The 17170-nt window shown below is 52.3% G+C and overlaps 2 protein-coding genes across 10 annotated transcripts in view; one reads left to right on the plus strand and one right to left on the minus strand.

Moving 5' to 3' along the window:
- Positions 1 to 17170, minus strand: part of Dock6 (dedicator of cytokinesis 6) — a 58761-nt gene that overhangs the window by 31171 nt on the left and 10420 nt on the right. For 4 of the 8 annotated variants that reach the window (XR_005284551.1, XM_038321106.1, XM_038321105.1 and 1 more), the window contains exons 8-23: positions 15820 to 15886; positions 15544 to 15693; positions 13407 to 13487; positions 13161 to 13314; positions 12922 to 13049; positions 12711 to 12804; positions 12313 to 12475; positions 6064 to 6181; positions 5905 to 5975; positions 5559 to 5697; positions 5372 to 5473; positions 4319 to 4405; positions 3854 to 4085; positions 3479 to 3640; positions 2025 to 2188; positions 529 to 633 (exon numbers count right to left, since the gene is read on the minus strand). Coding sequence is in view for 7 of the 8 variants with exons in the window: in XM_038321106.1 (XP_038177034.1) it covers positions 529 to 633; positions 2025 to 2188; positions 3479 to 3640; positions 3854 to 4085; positions 4319 to 4405; positions 5372 to 5473; positions 5559 to 5697; positions 5905 to 5975; positions 6064 to 6181; positions 12313 to 12475; positions 12711 to 12804; positions 12922 to 13049; positions 13161 to 13314; positions 13407 to 13487; positions 15544 to 15693; positions 15820 to 15886 (2017 nt within the window). In the remaining variant the exon portion in view is untranslated. Of the gene's footprint in view, positions 1 to 528; positions 634 to 2024; positions 2189 to 3438; positions 3641 to 3853; positions 4086 to 4318; positions 4406 to 5367; positions 5474 to 5558; positions 5698 to 5904; positions 5976 to 6063; positions 6182 to 12312; positions 12476 to 12710; positions 12805 to 12921; positions 13050 to 13160; positions 13315 to 13406; positions 13488 to 15543; positions 15694 to 15819; positions 15887 to 17170 lie in introns of those variants that run through there. The other 4 variants (XM_038321108.1, XM_038321107.1, XM_038321110.1 and 1 more) reach the window with 3 other exon arrangements.
- On the plus strand, positions 8569 to 14756 carry Angptl8 (angiopoietin like 8). 2 transcript variants are annotated; one of them, XR_005284552.1, is made up of 7 exons: positions 8569 to 8885; positions 9022 to 9183; positions 10071 to 10180; positions 10293 to 10522; positions 10886 to 10988; positions 12898 to 13036; positions 13936 to 14756. XR_005284552.1 is itself a non-coding variant. In XM_038321112.1 (4 exons), the coding sequence occupies exons 1-4, from the start codon at positions 8589 to 8591 to the stop codon at positions 10318 to 10320; spliced, it is 597 nt and encodes a 198-aa protein (XP_038177040.1). In that variant the 5' UTR covers positions 8569 to 8588; the 3' UTR covers positions 10321 to 10580. The 2 variants fall into 2 exon arrangements, 1 of the variants encoding a protein (XP_038177040.1); XM_038321112.1 differs by lacking the exons at positions 10886 to 10988; positions 12898 to 13036; positions 13936 to 14756 and having other exon boundaries at positions 10293 to 10580.

Here is a 17170-nt window from a genome sequence, read left to right on the forward strand (position 1 = left end):
TGCAGGGTAGTGAAGCTGTAGTCGGTAGATTTACACATGCTTTTACATCCATTTGCACACCACAGAGTCTTCCGCCTCTGCTGGGGCTAGGATCTATACGCTTTTCTCAATGTTTGTTCTTTATCTGTTAAGACAGGGTCTCACTGTGCTGCCCTGGATGGTCTCCAACTCACCATGTAGATCAGGCTGGCCTTAAACTCATGGAGATCCACCTGCTTCTGCCTCCCAAGTGCTGGGATCAAAGGCGTGCGCCACCACCACCCAGTCTTGATTCTTAATCTTAATTTTACTTCTTGGTGGTACTGGGGATGGAACCCAGTACCTCGTGCCTGCTATGAAAACCCTGCCACTCAACCACACCCCAACCATGCAGTGGACTAAGTGGCAGCAGGAGGCTCATTATGCTGACCAGATAGCTACAGAACAAGACCGCCACAGCCCCAGACAAAGTCTGGTGGGGTTCTTGCTGTCCTCAGGGATTAGTTCATGCAAAGGTGACACACATGTGGGGGCAGATAGGGAGGGCACCTGTCTGGGGTCAGCCCCACAGTACGGAAGCACCCGACGCAGCACAGCCTTGCTGCCTCCCGGAGCGTAAGCAGAATTCACCCAGGAGTGTGAGCGATCGACGCCCTGAAGATACAGAGAAGGGATGATGTCCCAGGCCGAGCACAGGGAAGGAAGTATGGAAGACCAAGTGTGGACACTGCCCCAGAGGACATTTGTGCCATGCACATATCTGGGAAACGTGCAGTGTGCATGTGTTCATGTAGTATGTAACTGCCTGGAGTACACATGCATTTGAACCCAGGTAGGTGAGCATGGAGAGCATGTACATATGTACTCATGTATGTATGTGCACATGGGGTCTCTCTACATGCACTTGTGCATGTATGTACATGGATTAAGTGCATGCATGTATGTGCATGAGGTATATGTGCATGTGCATATATATCAATGTATGTATGCAACATAGGCTACATATGTATATGCACATGTGCATATATGTACAAGGGACACACATATACACACCTTCATACTAGTGTACACAGGCTGCATGTGTACACACACCTTCATACTAGTGTACACAGGCTGCATGTGTACACACACCTTCATACTAGTGTACACAGGCTGCCTGTGTACACACACCTTCATACTAGTGTACACAGGCTGCATGTGTACACACACCTTCATACTAGTGTACACAGGCTGCATGTATGCACACACCTTGTATTAGTGTGCACAGGCTGCATGTATGCACACACTTTGTATTAGCGTGCACAGGCTTCATGTATGCACACACTTTGTATTAGTGTGCACAGGCTGCATGTATGCACACACCTTGTATTAGTGTGCACAGGCTGCATGTGCACACACCCCTCTGTATTAGTGTGCACAGGCTGCATATATGCACACACCTTTGTATTAGTGTGCACAGGCTGCATGTGTATACACACCTTTGTATTAGTGTGCACAGGCTGCATGTGTATACACACCTTTGTATTAGTGTGCACAGGCTGCATGTATGCACACACCTTGTATTAGTGTGCACAGGCTGCATGTATGCACACACCTTGTATTAGCGTGCACAGGCTACATGTATGCACACACCTTGTATTAGCATGCACAGGCTGCATGTATGCACACACCTTGTATTAGTGTGCACAGGCTGCATGTATGCACGCACCTTGTATTAGTGTGCACAGGTTGCATGTATGCACACACCTATTAGTTGCACAGGCTGCATGTGTACACGCCCTGCTGAACCACGTGCATTATGCTCTTTGTTGAGTCAGGTCAAGCCCTCTTTCCCATTCTCCCGTCAATTGAGCAGTAGGCAGAACCCCCAGAACAGCCCTGCAGCTGTAAGAGCCTCAGCCTGGCCATAGAGCTGGGACACAGCCTTCTCCTTAACAGTGACATCTGATTTTCCTTCCTCCATCAGCATGGAGATTCTTCACCCACCCACTGAGCCTGCAGCTAGGCTCTTGAGGCTGGAGGTTTCAGTCGCCCCCTTCCCCTACCTTGGTGGCGAGGATGCGAGACACCTCATCATCCACAGAGCCGGGGGCCACGGCCAGGTCAGGGTTGCTGCTGCTGATGCTCTTAGAACGGGTCAGGTAGAGGCTGGTGGGGCGGCCAGACCCGCGGGCCAGTGTGGCAGCCTGTACAGTTGCTGGAGGGACCCCTGAGGAGAGAGGAAAAGGTCAGGTCAACACCTGTCAGGAGGAACCCAGTCTGAAATGGCTTCCTTCTGACTTTCCATGTTCTCCCTGTGACATGGAGTTGAACATGGTTACTGCTTCATAGCAACTCGGGGCGGACAGAACACACTGGGAACAGAGCCTGTGCCCATGTGTTCATAGCCACTCTTCATTATGCACGGATGGGAAGAAGCTAACTTCTCTTTCAGTGCTGGGATGAAACCCAAGGTCTTGTGCAGGCTGAAAACTTAGGCTATCAGGAGCTTTGCCTCAGCCCAAGTCCCCCCCTTCCTTCCCTTTCTCCCTCTGTCTCTCCCTCTGTGCCCCTCACCGCTATTCTTTCTGTGCCTCAGGCACACCACTGAAGTACAGACCCCCCAAAGCCAATCTCAGCGAATGCTCTCTGCAAAAAGAGCTTTCCAAGATCGCAGCATCTGTGACTACCTGTGTCCTTGTGGAGTGAACACTAATATCGCCCCACTTAAAAACAGGAAGACAAACTGGGCGGTGGTGGCACACGGCTTTAATTCCAGCACTTGGGAGGGAGAGGCAGGCGGATCTCTGTGAGTTCAAAGCTAGTCTGGTCTACAAAGTGAGTTCCAGGACAGCCAAAACTACTAAGAGAAATTGTCTCCAAAATAGACAGACAGATAGGTAGATGATAGATAGAAAGATAGGTGATAAATAGATAGACAATAGATAAGATAGATAGATAGATAGATAGATGATAGATAGGTAGATAGATAGATAGATGATAGATAGATAGATGATAGATAGATAGATGATAGATAGATAGATGATAGATAGATAGATAGATAGATGATAGATAGATGATAGATAGGTAGATAGATGATATAGATGATAGACGATAGAGAGATAGATGATATAGATAGATGGATAGATAGATAGACAGACAGACAGACAGGCAGGCAGGCAGGCAGGCAGGCAGGCAGGCAGGCAGAATAGTGGGAAAGCAGGCTCAGAGAGGTAAAGGCCAGGGCCACAGAGTGTCTAGGCAATAGAACAACACTCAACCAGGCAGCCTCTCTTAGGCCCATTCTCAGCATCTTGCTGATGGTCGGAGCCAGTTGTCAGTCACGTGTGTAGAGCCCTGCCCTGAGGCCAGAGCAAAGTGGGCCAGCCGGTGTCTACCTCGCAAGTCACCCAAATGAGGCTGTGAGGCCCTGGGCCTTTGCATATGGCTATTCTCTTCTGCTTAGTGTGCAGTTCTCACCAGCAATTCCTGTAGCCTAGCATTCTCCGTCAGCACTCACCGCCTGACAGGCTGAGGTCACCGCCAGGGAGGCGAAAGGCATAGTGGACATAGGCAGCCAACAGTGGGCAGTGACCACGGCAATCTTGAACGGCCTCCAGGCTCCGGTGCACAAGGCTGGCTACATGAGCCATAGCTTCAAAGGCCCCTCGGCCCAGGTTCACTGTCGGACAGAGCAAAGGTCAAGCTCCACAGCCCAAAGCCTCCAGAGGGAGAGGTCGCTAGAGTGGAAGAGCCTATCAGGATCTTAAAGGCCCTGCACTGGGGGCCTGTGCCCTGGGGATCCAGAGAAACAGATGAACTATAAGAAGAAACTCAGGGCTGGGGAAGAAGGGGGTGCCTTTCCAGAAACAGGCCTGACACCACAGTGGCTCACCTATCTGGCCCCCAATGATGGGTGGCCGCACAACCAGGTGGACAAGCTTGTCTAGAACGTGGTGGGAAAAGGCCACAAGGGGCTCTGGGCTGGCGAGGCGCAGGGCTGCCAAGCTGGCTCGCAGCTCCTGCTCCACAGTGGCCTCACTCAGCACTGTCTCCTTGAGCCGGAATGGAAAGGTCCCTTCTTCTAGAACGTGTACCAAAGTGAAGAACTTATCCAAGTGGGGGTCCTGAGGAGAGGGAAGGACATGGAGTGAGCAGAGGTGGGGTGGGGTGGTGGTGGGGAGAGGGAGTGAAGGAGGAAAGTGGGGGGGTGCCCCGCCCCCTCATCTGAGTCAGCAGTCTGAGTCAGGCGGACTAAAGTCACGTCTGGTGGCTGGAGGCCAGACCTTTACCAGCCAGTTGCAAGTAAATCTTGCTCAATCCCAGGGTAAGCGGGAGGGGTTCTCAACCCACTCTGTACCTGGGGGTGCACGGAAGACACAGCTGTTAGCTCCACACTGAACACAGCCTTGTGACCGTCCACCCAGCGCATGCCCGGCAGCGCCACCTGTGGGAGGGAGAGGTGGGGTGGTCAAGGCTCTCCCTCCCACATGCATCAGGCCACAAGGCCAGGCCATGGCCCTGGCCATTGCGACATCATGGCCAGAAAGTAGCCCAGCCTGAGGGAGCAGCAGGGTACCCTAAGGAGAGCCCTAATGGCAGGCTGGAAACCCACAGAAAACGGGGGCTATGTTCGGAGTGAACGTTGACTAGGAAAGGCAAGGGCCTAGGATCAGACTTGTTGGTCAGCTGGTAGAAGGGAGAGGGCTGATGGAGGCAATGGAAACAACGCCAGGCATGGCCATACATGCCGGTCATCCCAACACTGGGAGACAGACGCAAGGATCAGGAGTTCAAGGTTATCCTTGGCTACACAGAATTCCAGGCCTGCTTGGGCTGTGTGTGACCACCTAATAAGTCTAATAACCTGCGTCTAACCCCTGGGACCTGCATGGTAGATAGAGAACAGACACCAGAGTTATTCTTTATTCTCTGACTTTCACATACTTCCCATGGTACATGGGTCACACTCCCAAAATAACAAATGTGTGTGTGTGTGTGTGTGTTTATTTTGGTGGGGTTCGAAAAGGAGTTTCTCTGTGTAGATTTGGAACCTATCCTGGAACTTGCTCTGTAGACCAGGCTGGCCTTGAACTCACAGAGACCTGCCTGCCTCTGCCTCCTGAGTGCTGGGATTAAAGGTGTGCGACACCACGACCTGGCACATTTTTTTTTAAACCACAAAGGGAAGGCTGTTAATGGAACAGAGAGGCTTGGGGACAGTGAGAGAGGAGAGGGCTAGTGGGTGCACAGGAAGAAGCACAGGGGATGCAGCACCCCACAGACACATTCTGTTGGAGTGGCAGGAGGCACAGGGGACCCACAGGGGCCCACGGAGGCTAGCAAGGCTCTCGGAGGAGGCTGAGAACTAGAGGGCAGTGAAGGCATCAGTATTGGGGGCACAGGCACCTACATCCGGCGTCAGGACTGAATAGCTGGGTGGAGGCTGGTCCACGGACACAGGCAGGCAGAAGGGACCCGTTCTCAGGCGGCCATGTTGTAGCAGAGGGATCCACTGGGGAGAAGATGAATGGATGAGGGTCAGGTGTGGCTGGGGGACCAAGGGTCAGGGGTGGAGCTGTGAGGTAACAGTGGCTCACGGTGAAGCCCACAGGTGTCTCCAGGGCTGTTCCTGGCCGGGGCTGGCAGCTGACGTGGTAGAAGGTAAAAAAGAGGTGATGGTTCTCGGTCACACAGGCGGGAAGTCGCAGCTTGAATTCCTCGTAAAATTCAGGAGACCTGGTAAGACAGCGCCAGGGGCTGGAGGCCAGCTAGGGAGTGGGAATCTCAGAGGATGACTTCCCGCCTCATCTTACCTCATTTGCATACCAAAACTTAAGCCTCCACTCTTCCTGTTCCCTTCATACTCTCCCTACAGGTGACCACCTGGCCGCCTCAGAGTCCCCCAGGGTCAGCCCATGGTTGCTGACACCCAACCCTACATACTTGTTATGATAGACCACTGGTGTAAAGGCTTCTCGGGTGAATTCGCTACAGCTGGATTTCCCGAAGATGACCTGTGGCAGGTGGAACATGAGGGACTCACTGGGGACAAGCTACGCCTGCTCCATCCCCTTCCCTCCAGGGCAGGGTCACTGCACTGACCGGCAAGGCCTGGCTCTGGTCCTCGCCTGCCATGTACTGGATCCGCACAGCCAGGTTGCGCACAGAGCCCTGGCGACTGCTGAAATTGAGGCTGTGTGGGTATACGAAGAGCAGGTTCCTGAAAAAGAGAGCTGGGGACTCAGCCATGGGAAAGAGGGTTATGAATCATAAAGTAGGTGCACTCAGGACAGAGTGGGCTGTGACCCAGGCATCACAAGGGTCATGGATAATCGAAACCTCGTTGTTGGTGTTGTGTTGTTTTGTTTTTCGAGACAGGGTTTCTTTGTGCAACAGCCCTGGCTGTCCTGGAACTTGCTCTGTAGACCAGGCTGGCCTTGAACTCACAGAGATCCACCTGCCTCTGCCTCCCGAGTGCTGGGATTAGAGGTGTGTGCCACCACTGCCAGCAGATGAAACCTCTTGATGCACACATCTAGATTCAGGGAGGTACAAGCCAGGCACATATGGGCACTGAGAGCCAGGGTTCTTTTTTTTTTTTTTGTCTTTTAAATTCGAATTCAAGGTCTACACAGCAAGCTCTAGGCCAGCCAAAACTACACAGGAGACCTTTTCTCAGAAAAAAACCCACAAACAACAACAGCAAGCATTTGAGACAGGGTCTCACGAGGCCCAGGACAGATTTGGTTTCCTACTTAGCTCAGGATGGTTTTAAACTCTTGACTTCCTATTTCTACCTCCAAAGTGCTGGGATGACAGGCATGTGTCACCATTCCTGGACTGATCAAGGACCGGGGATGGAATGCTGGGCTTTGTGTGAACGAGGCAAGCACTCTGCCAGCTGAGCCCCAGCTCCAGTTCCTGAGGGCTGAGGGCTGAAAAGGTAGCCTGGGTGCTGGAGAAATGGCTCAGCAGTTAAAACTGCTCTGTGAGAGGATCCAAACTCAATCCCCAGCACCCACATTAGGCAGCTCCAGGGGGCACCTGTGCTCATACCCTGTCCCCAAACACACATGACTAGAACAATAAAATAACCCTTTCCAAAAGGCGGTCCAGGAGGAGAGGTGGGGTGGGGCTAGCAGTTTGTAGTGGCTGCTGGATGAGTTGGGTTTGGGGGGGCCTACCCGCCGTTTCCTGCTGTCTGGCTAGAAAAGTCGAGGGAGTTGGGAGGGCCTTGGGCCTTCCACTCAGCAATGTGCCTTACCCTCTCTGAGGACTGGATGGGGGTGGGGTGAGGGGGTGTGTGGAGGGAACGGGAGAAGGGGAGGCAGTGGGAACTTGGATTGGTATTTTTTAAAAATCTAATGAAAAAAAAAAAGGTGGTCCATATGACCAGGAGGCGTGGCTGCCCTCCTCACCTCACCAGTGCCTTGCTGACCCACTGGCATTACACAGAGACTGTCTCTCAGGCGGACATAACAGTCAGAACCCAGCGCTGGAGGCCTGGTTCTATGCCCAAGTATAACTGCACAGCCCCCAACCTGTAGGCCTCGGTTGCTCTATCTGTATACCGGGGCATCTGGCCTGCCAGTTCAGCCTTTGTAACACAATACCAACAACCAATAACTCAGTGACATTCACCACACACACCTCTGTGGCACCGTTTGGGTGCCAGCTCCACTCCAAACACTCAGTACGAGCAACTCCACGGCCATGTTCTGTGCTGCTGGGGAATGGGAAGAAGGGCCTGGCGCAGACCCAGCGAGCCTTCCATCTCTAAGCTTCACCTCAGCCCTTCTTTTCTTGACGTGAGAGAGGGTCTAGTTCTGTAGCCCAGGCTGGCCTTGAACCCAATTCCTCCTGCCTCAGCCTCCCAAGTGCTGGAAGGACGTGAGCCACCACACCAGATTAACTTACTAACTTTCCATTTGCAATCAATGACTGTTGAGCACACAGTGGGTGCTCAACAAATGTGTATTTACCATATGTGTGACCCCCTGGGTGGAAAATGAGGTACAGTACTTGCCCCCAGGCTTCTAGGAACTTAAAATTAGCACTGAGCACAGCCAGGGTCAGAGGTCAGGCTTTATAACCTTAGGAGGGGGCTGTCATGTCACTCCTGCACCCCCAAGCTGGCAGCCACATTCACAGTGACCCCTTGCAAGGAGACAAGGAAACCAGGTGACGCACAGGGCCTGAGTCCATGCAAATGGCTGACAGTCACAAGACTCCAGCCCGCTCCAATGGCCTCTCGGGGTGGCCAAACACTGGCCACTGCATCAGTGTGTAGAGAGCCATGGCTCATGGAAGCCAAGCCTGGGCTCAGGTGGGAAACTGAGGGACAAGGCATGATGCAGACATACAGCCCCTGGTGCTGAGATCTAGGGCCTGAGTTCCTCCTCCACCCCTACCCCCTGCCACAGCTGGCCCCGAGTTCTAGCCAGCGTGATATCAGCGTGGCCTGCTTAGCCATCAGCCTGATGCAATGGCTGCACCCTGCCAGGCCCTTGTGCAACCGTGGCTGGCTAACCATTGACCAGGGAGGTGGGGGTGGTCAATGGCAGTCAGTGGAAATAAAAGGTGGCGGCCCACAGTGGCATAGGAACCACACCCCCAGACCGTCAGCCATGGCTGTGCTCACTCTCTGCCTTCTGTGGGCCTTAACAGCAGCAGTGCGACCTGCCCCAGTATCTCCTCTGGGTGGTCCAGAGCCAGCTCAATATGAAGAGCTGACCCTGCTCTTTCACGGGGCTTTACAGCTAGGCCAGTCCCTCAACAGCGTGTACAGAGCCACAGAGGCGCGTCTGACCGAAGCTGGGCACAGCCTGGGCCTCTATGACAGAGCCTTGGGACTCCTGGGCTCAGAGGTCAGTCAAGGCCGGGATGCAACACAGGAGCTTCGCACCAGCTTGTCGGAGATTCAGGTGGGCACTGGAGCTGGGGTGAACTTAAGTTGAGGGTGTCCCACTGTCCTGGTTAGCTCATAATAGGGGAAAAGTGATCAAGTGCTCCATGAACAGACCTGGACTAGTGACCTCACTGATGCCATCTGCTGAGCAGGCTGAAGAGGATGTACTGCACCTTCGAGCAGAGGCCACAGCCCTGTCATTGGGAGAAGTGGACCAGGCCCAGCAAGCTCTACGGGACACTGTACGGAGACTTCAAGTCCAGCTGAAAGGCGCCTGGCTGGGCCAAGCCCACCAAGAATTTGAGACCTTAAAGGTAAGGGGCTCCTGGGTCTGGAGCGGTACAGCCCTGCTTCCCAATCAGAAGTCGCACCTGAACCTTGAGCTAGAGGACCCCGCCTTGTTGTTGTATCTGGGTTCTACCCTCAGTGACCTTCTGGGACTCCGTTTTCCCATTTGCAAGTAAGGTCAGGGACCAGGGATGGTGGTGCTTGCCCGTGACCCCAGAACCCTGGAGGCAGGGGCTGGAGGAACAGAAGTTTAAAGCCAGTCGTGTTTACATAGAGGCCAGCCTGGGTCACTTGGTGACACCCTGTGTCAAAAAGAACAAAAGAGGAATAACTGGGTGTGGAGGCACACGCCTTAGCACTTGGCTCCCCCAGGCGGGATGGTCAGGAGTCCCAGGTGGTCTCTGACTAGACGGACACCCAGCTTAGGCTGGTGCTGAGTGAGGCCCTGTCTCAAAGTGAATGAGTGAAGAATGGGACTGGCAAGGTAGCTCAGGAGGTGAAGGCCGTGCTGCCCAGCCTAGTGACCTGGGCTCCATGCTAGGGTCCACATGGGAAAGGAGAGAGGCCACTCCCAAAAGCTGTCCTCTGATTTCTACATCTGTGCTATGCGTGTGCACATACTAGAAAAAATAAATTTTAAAATAAGAGTAACAGTCACTTCAAAGCAAAGCTAGAGCCTCAAAATGCAGGGCAATGAATACAGGTGATCAATAAATGCTTCTTACGATGGTATCTAGTGCCATGTACTGAGAAAACAAGCCCTCTCTTAGATACACTTTACAAATGGGGAAACTGAGGCCAAAGGGTCTTAGCATTTGCTGGGTCTTAAGGACTGTAACAGAGAGGTCTGGCAGTGATCAGGAGATGGGAGGTGACCCCCAGCCCCAGCTGAGGTCCCTATGCTACTCCACAGGCTCGAGCAGATAAACAGAGCCACCTTTTATGGGCGCTCACGGGCCACGTGCAGCGACAGCGGCGGGAGATAGCAGAGCAGCAAGAGTGGCTGCGGCAGATCCAGGAGAGGTGAGTCTGGTGGAGGACTTCCACTTGGGGTGCCAGGGTGCATGGTGCCTAGGTCCACTGAAGGGGGTCCCCCAAACCGGCCCAGCCATGACTGAGCTGTCTCCCTCCCTAGACTCCACACAGCAGCCCTTCCGGCCTGAGACCGCCTGGATGCCATCGAGAACCAGTCATACCACAAGGAACACTGAATGCAATCCACGAGGCTCCTGAGCAGGGCAGACAGAGCTGCCCGCCAGCTGGGCTTGGCCAGTGCGCCCCGCTTCCTGACATAGACCGGAGACAGAAGCAAGCAGGCGGGATGGAAGGCAGAAGACAGAGCCCCGTGGAAGAGGGCTGGAGAAAGTACATGAGTTCCGTTATGCCCACACACCCCACAATAAAACAGAACAGAGGCTATCTATGCTGAGTGCCTATGCCTGTGTCTGCAAGAATGGGGGTTGGGGGCTCAGTTGACACTTGCCCAGTATGCACAATGCACAACACCCTGGGTCCCAGATACAACCACCAGTGTAGTGGTGAACACTTGTCTCAGCACTGGGAACAACGGCAGGAGGATCAGGAGTTCATGGAGAGGCAGAGACAGGTGGATCCCTAGTCAGCCTATCCTACCCGGAAAATTCCAAGCTGGGAGAGACCCTGCCTGAGAATAAAAATGTTGGGAGCTGGAGAGAAGGCTCTGGTTAAGAGTACATATTGCTCTTGCAGAGGACCCGTCCACATCCATCACTCGCCAGATGGCTCACAACCACCTGAAATTCCAACTCCAGGGGATCCAAAGTCCCTGGTCTCCTCAGCACCCCACACACAGGTGCGTGTTCTCACATGGAGTTGTCTGTACACACACACAGTTGAGCGTTCCCACATACAGGTACACAGACAGACAGGCATACACACACACATACACACATATACACACACACACACAGAGAGAGAGAGAGAGAGAGAGAGAGAGAGAATTAAAAATAATAAGATCCAGGCATGCATGGTAGTACACATTTTTGACCCTAGGACTTGGAAGGCAGAGGTAGACAATCTCTGTAAATCCAGGTCAACCGGGGCTACACAATGAGACCCTGTCTCAACAAATAATAATAGTAATTGATATAGAGATGAATACTTTGCATTGGTATGAATCTTGGTCTACTGATACATATTTAAGGTCCATTTATATATATTTAAGGGGTCTTTGAAGAGTTGAAGACAGTTATAGTTTTCCTTAGTTATGATAAAAGATAAATTAGATATGAAACTTTAAACTCATAAAGATAATATAGAAAATAGAATATTTTCTTTAATTTTTGCCTTGTACAAACAGACTAAATATTGTATCTGTAATTCTTGCTTGATACATCTTTTGTTAAAGTGAAAACCTTCCTTTTTTAACTAGACAGCAAAGGGGAGATGATGTGGGATTCAATTCTCCTCTGTATGCTGTGAATATGTTTTATTACCATTGGTTAATAAAGAAGCTGTTTTGGCCAGTGGCTTAGCAGAGTAAAGTCAGGCGGGAAATCCGAACAGAGATATATACAGAGAGTAGGCAGAGTCAAAGAGATAACATGTAGCTTCCAAAGGAGGCAGATGCCATGTAGCTGCCCCCAAGAAGCAAGAGGTAACAAATTATGAGCCTCGTGGTAAAATACAAAATAATAGAAATGGGTTAATTTAAGGTGCAAGAGTTAGTTAATAAGGAGCCTGAGCCAAAACAACTTTATTCATCAACCAAGAAAAGCAACACATATACAGAAGGACATCCCACATCCAGGAATAACAAATGTTAGAAAAAAAGGTAGGGATACTGAGATGGCTCAGAGGATAAAGGTGTCGCCGCAGCCTGGCAACATGAGTTCCAGTCTGAAAAGCAACTGATTCTGCAAGTTATCCTCTGACCTCCACACTCACACTGTGCGCTGCACCTCCCACCCCCTGACAAACAAAATGAATAAAAATGAATTTTAAAAAAAGCTCCTAAAACCAGGTCGATAACTCCCGAGTTCTCCGGCCTCCAAACACATGCAGACATTCACTCAAATACACCTGAGCACCCCCTCACAATAGAGAAGGATAAATGCGCGCGCACTCACACACACACACACACACAAATGGGGGCCCCACCAGTCTGGAGACTGTACCTGTAGCAGGTATGGGGGGCATAAACCTCCCGGGCAGGAAACTCCAGGACCTCCTTGGTGGGCCGCCCCCTGGGGTCTGGATAGGGCTTGACATGCAGTAATTCAGGCGACAGACAGAAGTGTAAGTTCTCAGGTGCCGGGGAGATGTCGATCTTGAGCTGGGCTGGGGAGAAAGAACTTGGTTTTTACCTGTCTCAGTCTCCAAAGCGGGGGCACTTCTGCTGGGACTCTGCCTGTCCCCTGGTGTTCTGATGTCCTCTGGGGGGGAGTTGCACCCATTAGGAGCAAAATTCAACTGCTCAGTTCCTTCCACTGTCTATCCGTCCCCAGTACCCCAGGATGGTCTGGTGAATGACCATGTGAGCAACGGCTCTTCTTCATAGGGTGTCACTACGCACCAGTCACAGGTCGCAAACGTCTCAGCAGGGACGATGGTCGCCGCATGTCCGCCAGAAACTTGAAAAGGTCCTCATCACTGAGACGTTCTGCCTCCTGCCAGTTACAGGTTCCCCAAGGCAAGGGGTTGAAAGTCCCCAAGATGAATGGGGCCTCAAGGTAAGAATCCCTGTGTTTCCTTCCTCCCAGGCCCCTGTCCTATACCAAGGTCACCTGTTTAAAGAAGTTGGTGACAGTTAAAGTGGCTGGGCGGAAGCTGGAGAAGCTGCAGGCATCATCCCCACTACAGCCTCGATCCTGGGGCCCCCGACGGCGGCGTTCTGCCCAGGTAGGTCTGCGCTCTAGGAGAGACGGGCATGTTGGTGGGGGCGGGGGTGGAGGGCGCTGGAATTTGAGGCAGAGGGAGACGGGTGTAATGACGCTGAAAGACAACAAACGGCGCTCGTCCTCACCGCCCTCGGAGTCGGAATCCCGGTCCTGAGGCCCGACACTGCTCACGATGTTGGCTAGGTGGACAGCCGTCCAGGCGAAGGGCATGCGGTAACGGCCAAGCCTGGTGCAGAACTGCTCGGCGGCCAGGCGCAGCCTCTCCAGTTTCTCTTTGTTCTGTGGGGAGATGCACCCACAGCTCAGCGTCCCTCCCCGTACCGCACCCTCAAAATCTACCTTCCCACCCTGTCCAGCTCACCCACACCTACCTTCGCTGTGTCTGCCTCCTTCATCACCATGTAGGGCTCGCAGCACTCGCTGATGTCCCCCTGCTGTAGCACCTTTTCCAGCTGCAGGGCAGAAGGACCCAGCGAGGGACTCCTTAGCTCCCTTCCAGTCTTCTGGACCCTCGGTGACCCACAGATACTTCATTCGAGACTGAGAATGAACCCAAGACTCCTGCATCCTAGCAAGCCTGTATCACTATTCTCTAGCCCATACTGACAGCGCTATGGCTCCCACTGTCCTCAGTACTGACTTCCAGCAAGCTGCTGGCCAGTAGCTCGTTTTCAGATGTGTCTCAATCCCTTCATCCATCCCACCTTAAACTGTGGATATTTTCTCTACATCCCCCCACCCTCCACCCCCATCCAGGATCTCACTATGTAGCTCTGGCTGTCCCGAAATTCTCTACATAGGGCTTTGAACTCACAGAGATTCACCAGTCTCTGCCCTCCCAGGGCTGGGATTAAAGGTGCGCACCTCTACACCCAGCTTTTTTTTTCACTTTCTTAACAGAATTTATTTTTAATTATGCACGTGTCTGAGTGTAAGTGCAGTGCCCATGGTGGCCAGAAGAGGGCACTGGATCCAACTAGCATGGGTGCTGGAAATTGAACAAAAGTCTTCAGCAAGAACAGTGGGTGCTCAACTGCTAAAGCATCTCTCAAGCCCCCAGCCCCCATTTCTCTTGTTTTGAGACAAGTTCACACTGTAGAGCCCTGGTTGTCGTGGAACTTGCTCTGTAGACCAGGCTGGCCTCTAACTCACTGAGATCCACCTGCCTCTGCCTCCTGAGTTCTGGGATTAGAGGTGTGTGCCACCAGCATCTCTTTATCTTTATCTTCCACTGGGGATAGTGGAAACCAGGGCCTCCTTTATCACTGAGCCACACTCCCAGGCCCTCACTGAAGGATTCTAGGAAAACATCCTACTGCTGAGCCACGCCCTTTCCACTTTTATTTTGAAATTGAGTCTCATGGGCTGGATTCAGATTTGCAATCCCCCTGTGTTCTGGTTGGCTTTTTGTCAGCTTGACACCTGCCAGCGTTTTCTGGGAGGATGGAATTTCAATGAAGAAAACACCTCTCCTCAGATTGGCCCGTAGGCCAGTCTGCGGCATTTTCTTGATTAATATTGATGTGGGAGGCATCATTGTGGGTGGTGCCTCTCTGGGCAGGTGGCCCCGGACTATATAAGGCAGGCTGGCGAGTCAGGAAGAGCAAGCCAGGAAGCAAGCAGCACTCCTCCATGGCCTCTGCTTGAGTTCCTGCCCCGACTTCCCTACACGATGGAATGACCCGAGAAGTATAATCTGAAATAAATCATTTTCTCCCCAAGTTGTTGTTGGCCATGGTGCTTTTCACAGCATAAGCAAGCCCCAACCTCCCTGGTAGCTAGGCTTAATAGGCATACGCCATCACACGGGCACACGCCATCACACGGGCACATGCCATCACATAGGCACACGCCATCACACGGACATATGCCATCACATGGGCACACGCCATCATCATACATCATGACACGGGCACACACCATCACATGAACATATGCCATCACACAGGCACACGCCATCACATGGGCACAAGCCATCACACGGGCACATGCCATCACACGGGCACACGCCATCATACGGGCACAAGCCATCACACGGGCACACGCCATCACATGGGCACACGCCATCACACGGGCACACATCATCACACATGCTACATTTTTGTCAGTCCAAACTGAAGCCTGACTCTGAATGACAGGACAGGAACTCCAATCCTAAACACCTCAAGAGTGTGGGACCCTAGGCAAGGTTCTTACATGCTCTGTGCCTCAGTTCCCCCATTGCAACCTTCATCTTGAAGAGCTGATAGTTTGTTTCATTGCTGTAACCTAACTGATCTAACCTTTACTGAAAGAAATCCCAGAATACATCAGCGCACCTTTCCTGCCCCATCCACAGAGGCAGACGAAACTGTTCTGTGCGTGTTTAAGACAAAGTTTCTATAAGCAGTCTAATCCGGTTCAAACTCACAATCCCCCTGCCTCCAAGTGCAGGAATCACAGTCTATCCCACTGAACCTCTGGTTCCAATCATGATAAACCACCCCCTTGTGGGGCCCCAGTGGGCACCTTGACAACCAGGAAGATGTCAGGAGACGGGTAGGTTACAGAGAAGATGGCGGAGCGTGCCAAGGTGGAGATGGCCGGGTGGGTGCCATGGGCCCGGAGCAGTCCCTTCACGGAGTCTGAGTTTAGGTCAAAGTAGAAGTTTTCTGAAATCTGGGGGACATGAGAGGTAGCTAGCTGGGAGACAGTGCTTCGCAGCTCCCTACCAAGGAGGAAGAGGGACAGGGGAGACACCTGGGGAGGAGGGAGAAGAAGGGAGCAAGAGGGAAGGGTGCCTACCTTCTTTTTCTCCCGTACGTCATATAGGGCCAAGGTGCCAAAGATGGGTTCAATTTCAATCTCAAACCTGCGGGTAAATGGGAAGCACTCTGCTCTGTGCCAGCTGTTACCCACATTCTCTGACCTCTTCCTCTTCTTTTCTTCCCCTTTTGGGACAGGGTCTGATTTAGCCCAGGTTGGCTTCTAACTCCTATGTTTCCAGAAAAAAACTCAAATTCCCAATTTTGGAGGAATCCTCCAAATTCCTGTCTCTGTCTCTCAAATGCTGGGTGACAGGCCTGTACCATCACACCCTGTTTCTACAGTGCTGTGGACAGAAGCCAGGACTTCACGTGAGCTTGACTAGCATTCTACCTCTGCTGAGGTACACCCCAGTCCCCTGTGGGCTTTGATGGGGACATGAGACTTCCTACTATTTTAGGCAGCTCTGTGCATGTATGAACTCATCAGATCTTCCCCCTCCCCTGTGAAGTGAGTGTAGACGGGGAAATCAAGCCACAGAACAGCATGGGTAACCTGCTTGAGATCTTGACATTTGTAGAAACAATGGTCTGGCTGGGCAGTAGTGGTGCACGTCTTTAATCCCAGAAGTCAAGAGGCAGAAGCAAATGGATCTCTGTGAGTTCGAGGCCAGCCTGGTCTACAAGAGCTAGTACCAGGACAGCTAGGGCGGTTACACAGAGAACTCTGTCTTGAAAAAAAAAAATCCAAAACAAACAAGGGTCTGGCTGTGACCTGCCCACCCTCCTACTGAGACACAGAATGGAGAGGCGGAGCCTGGCTCTGAGCTCCCAGAAGAGCGTGGGAATGGAACAGAGCAGGAAGTGCACTCGGAGCCTGCTCCTGCCCCTCCTGGACCCTATTTCTGTCTAGATGAGAGCAGGAAACAGAAGTTCCATTCTGGTCCTGGGCTCCACACTCCAAAGTTAGGAATGAAGCTGCTGGCTCAGGTAGTCATTCAACACTCACTCAGCGAGTTCCTGTTGTACACAGGACACACAACTACGGAGTGGCTCACACAGATCTGTGATAGACACTCGGAGGAAAGGTCTTGGGGCTCAGAGAGGCTCTGAGCACAGCTCGGGGGACCAGAGGGTAGGAAGAAGCATGGCATTTCCCAGGGAGGGAGCTGGAGCTGCTAGTTGGGGGACTAGCTGAGTGGGAGGAGGTGTGTGTGTGGTATGTGTATGTGTGCATGGTATGTGTGTGTATGTGTGTGTGTAATGTGTGTGTGGGGTGTGTATGTGTGTAGTGTGTGTATGTGTGTGTGCAAGGTATGTGTGTGTGGTGTGTGTGTGTGTAATGCGTGTGTGGTGTGTGTATGTATGTAGTGTGTGTATGTATGTGTATG

This window comes from Arvicola amphibius, chromosome 3 (assembly GCF_903992535.2).
Source record: "Arvicola amphibius chromosome 3, mArvAmp1.2, whole genome shotgun sequence".
Classification (NCBI taxonomy): Eukaryota; Metazoa; Chordata; class Mammalia; order Rodentia; family Cricetidae; genus Arvicola; species Arvicola amphibius.

Coding starts and splice junctions, on each gene's coding strand:
- Angptl8 (XM_038321112.1), top strand. CDS start 8,589: ATGGCTGTGCTCACTCTCTGCCTTCTGTGGGCCTTAACAGCAGCAGTG. Junction 8,886..9,021: donor CCAGCTTGTCGGAGATTCAG/GTGGGCACTGGA, acceptor TCTGCTGAGCAG/GCTGAAGAGGATGTACTGCA. Junction 9,184..10,070: donor AAGAATTTGAGACCTTAAAG/GTAAGGGGCTCC, acceptor GCTACTCCACAG/GCTCGAGCAGATAAACAGAG.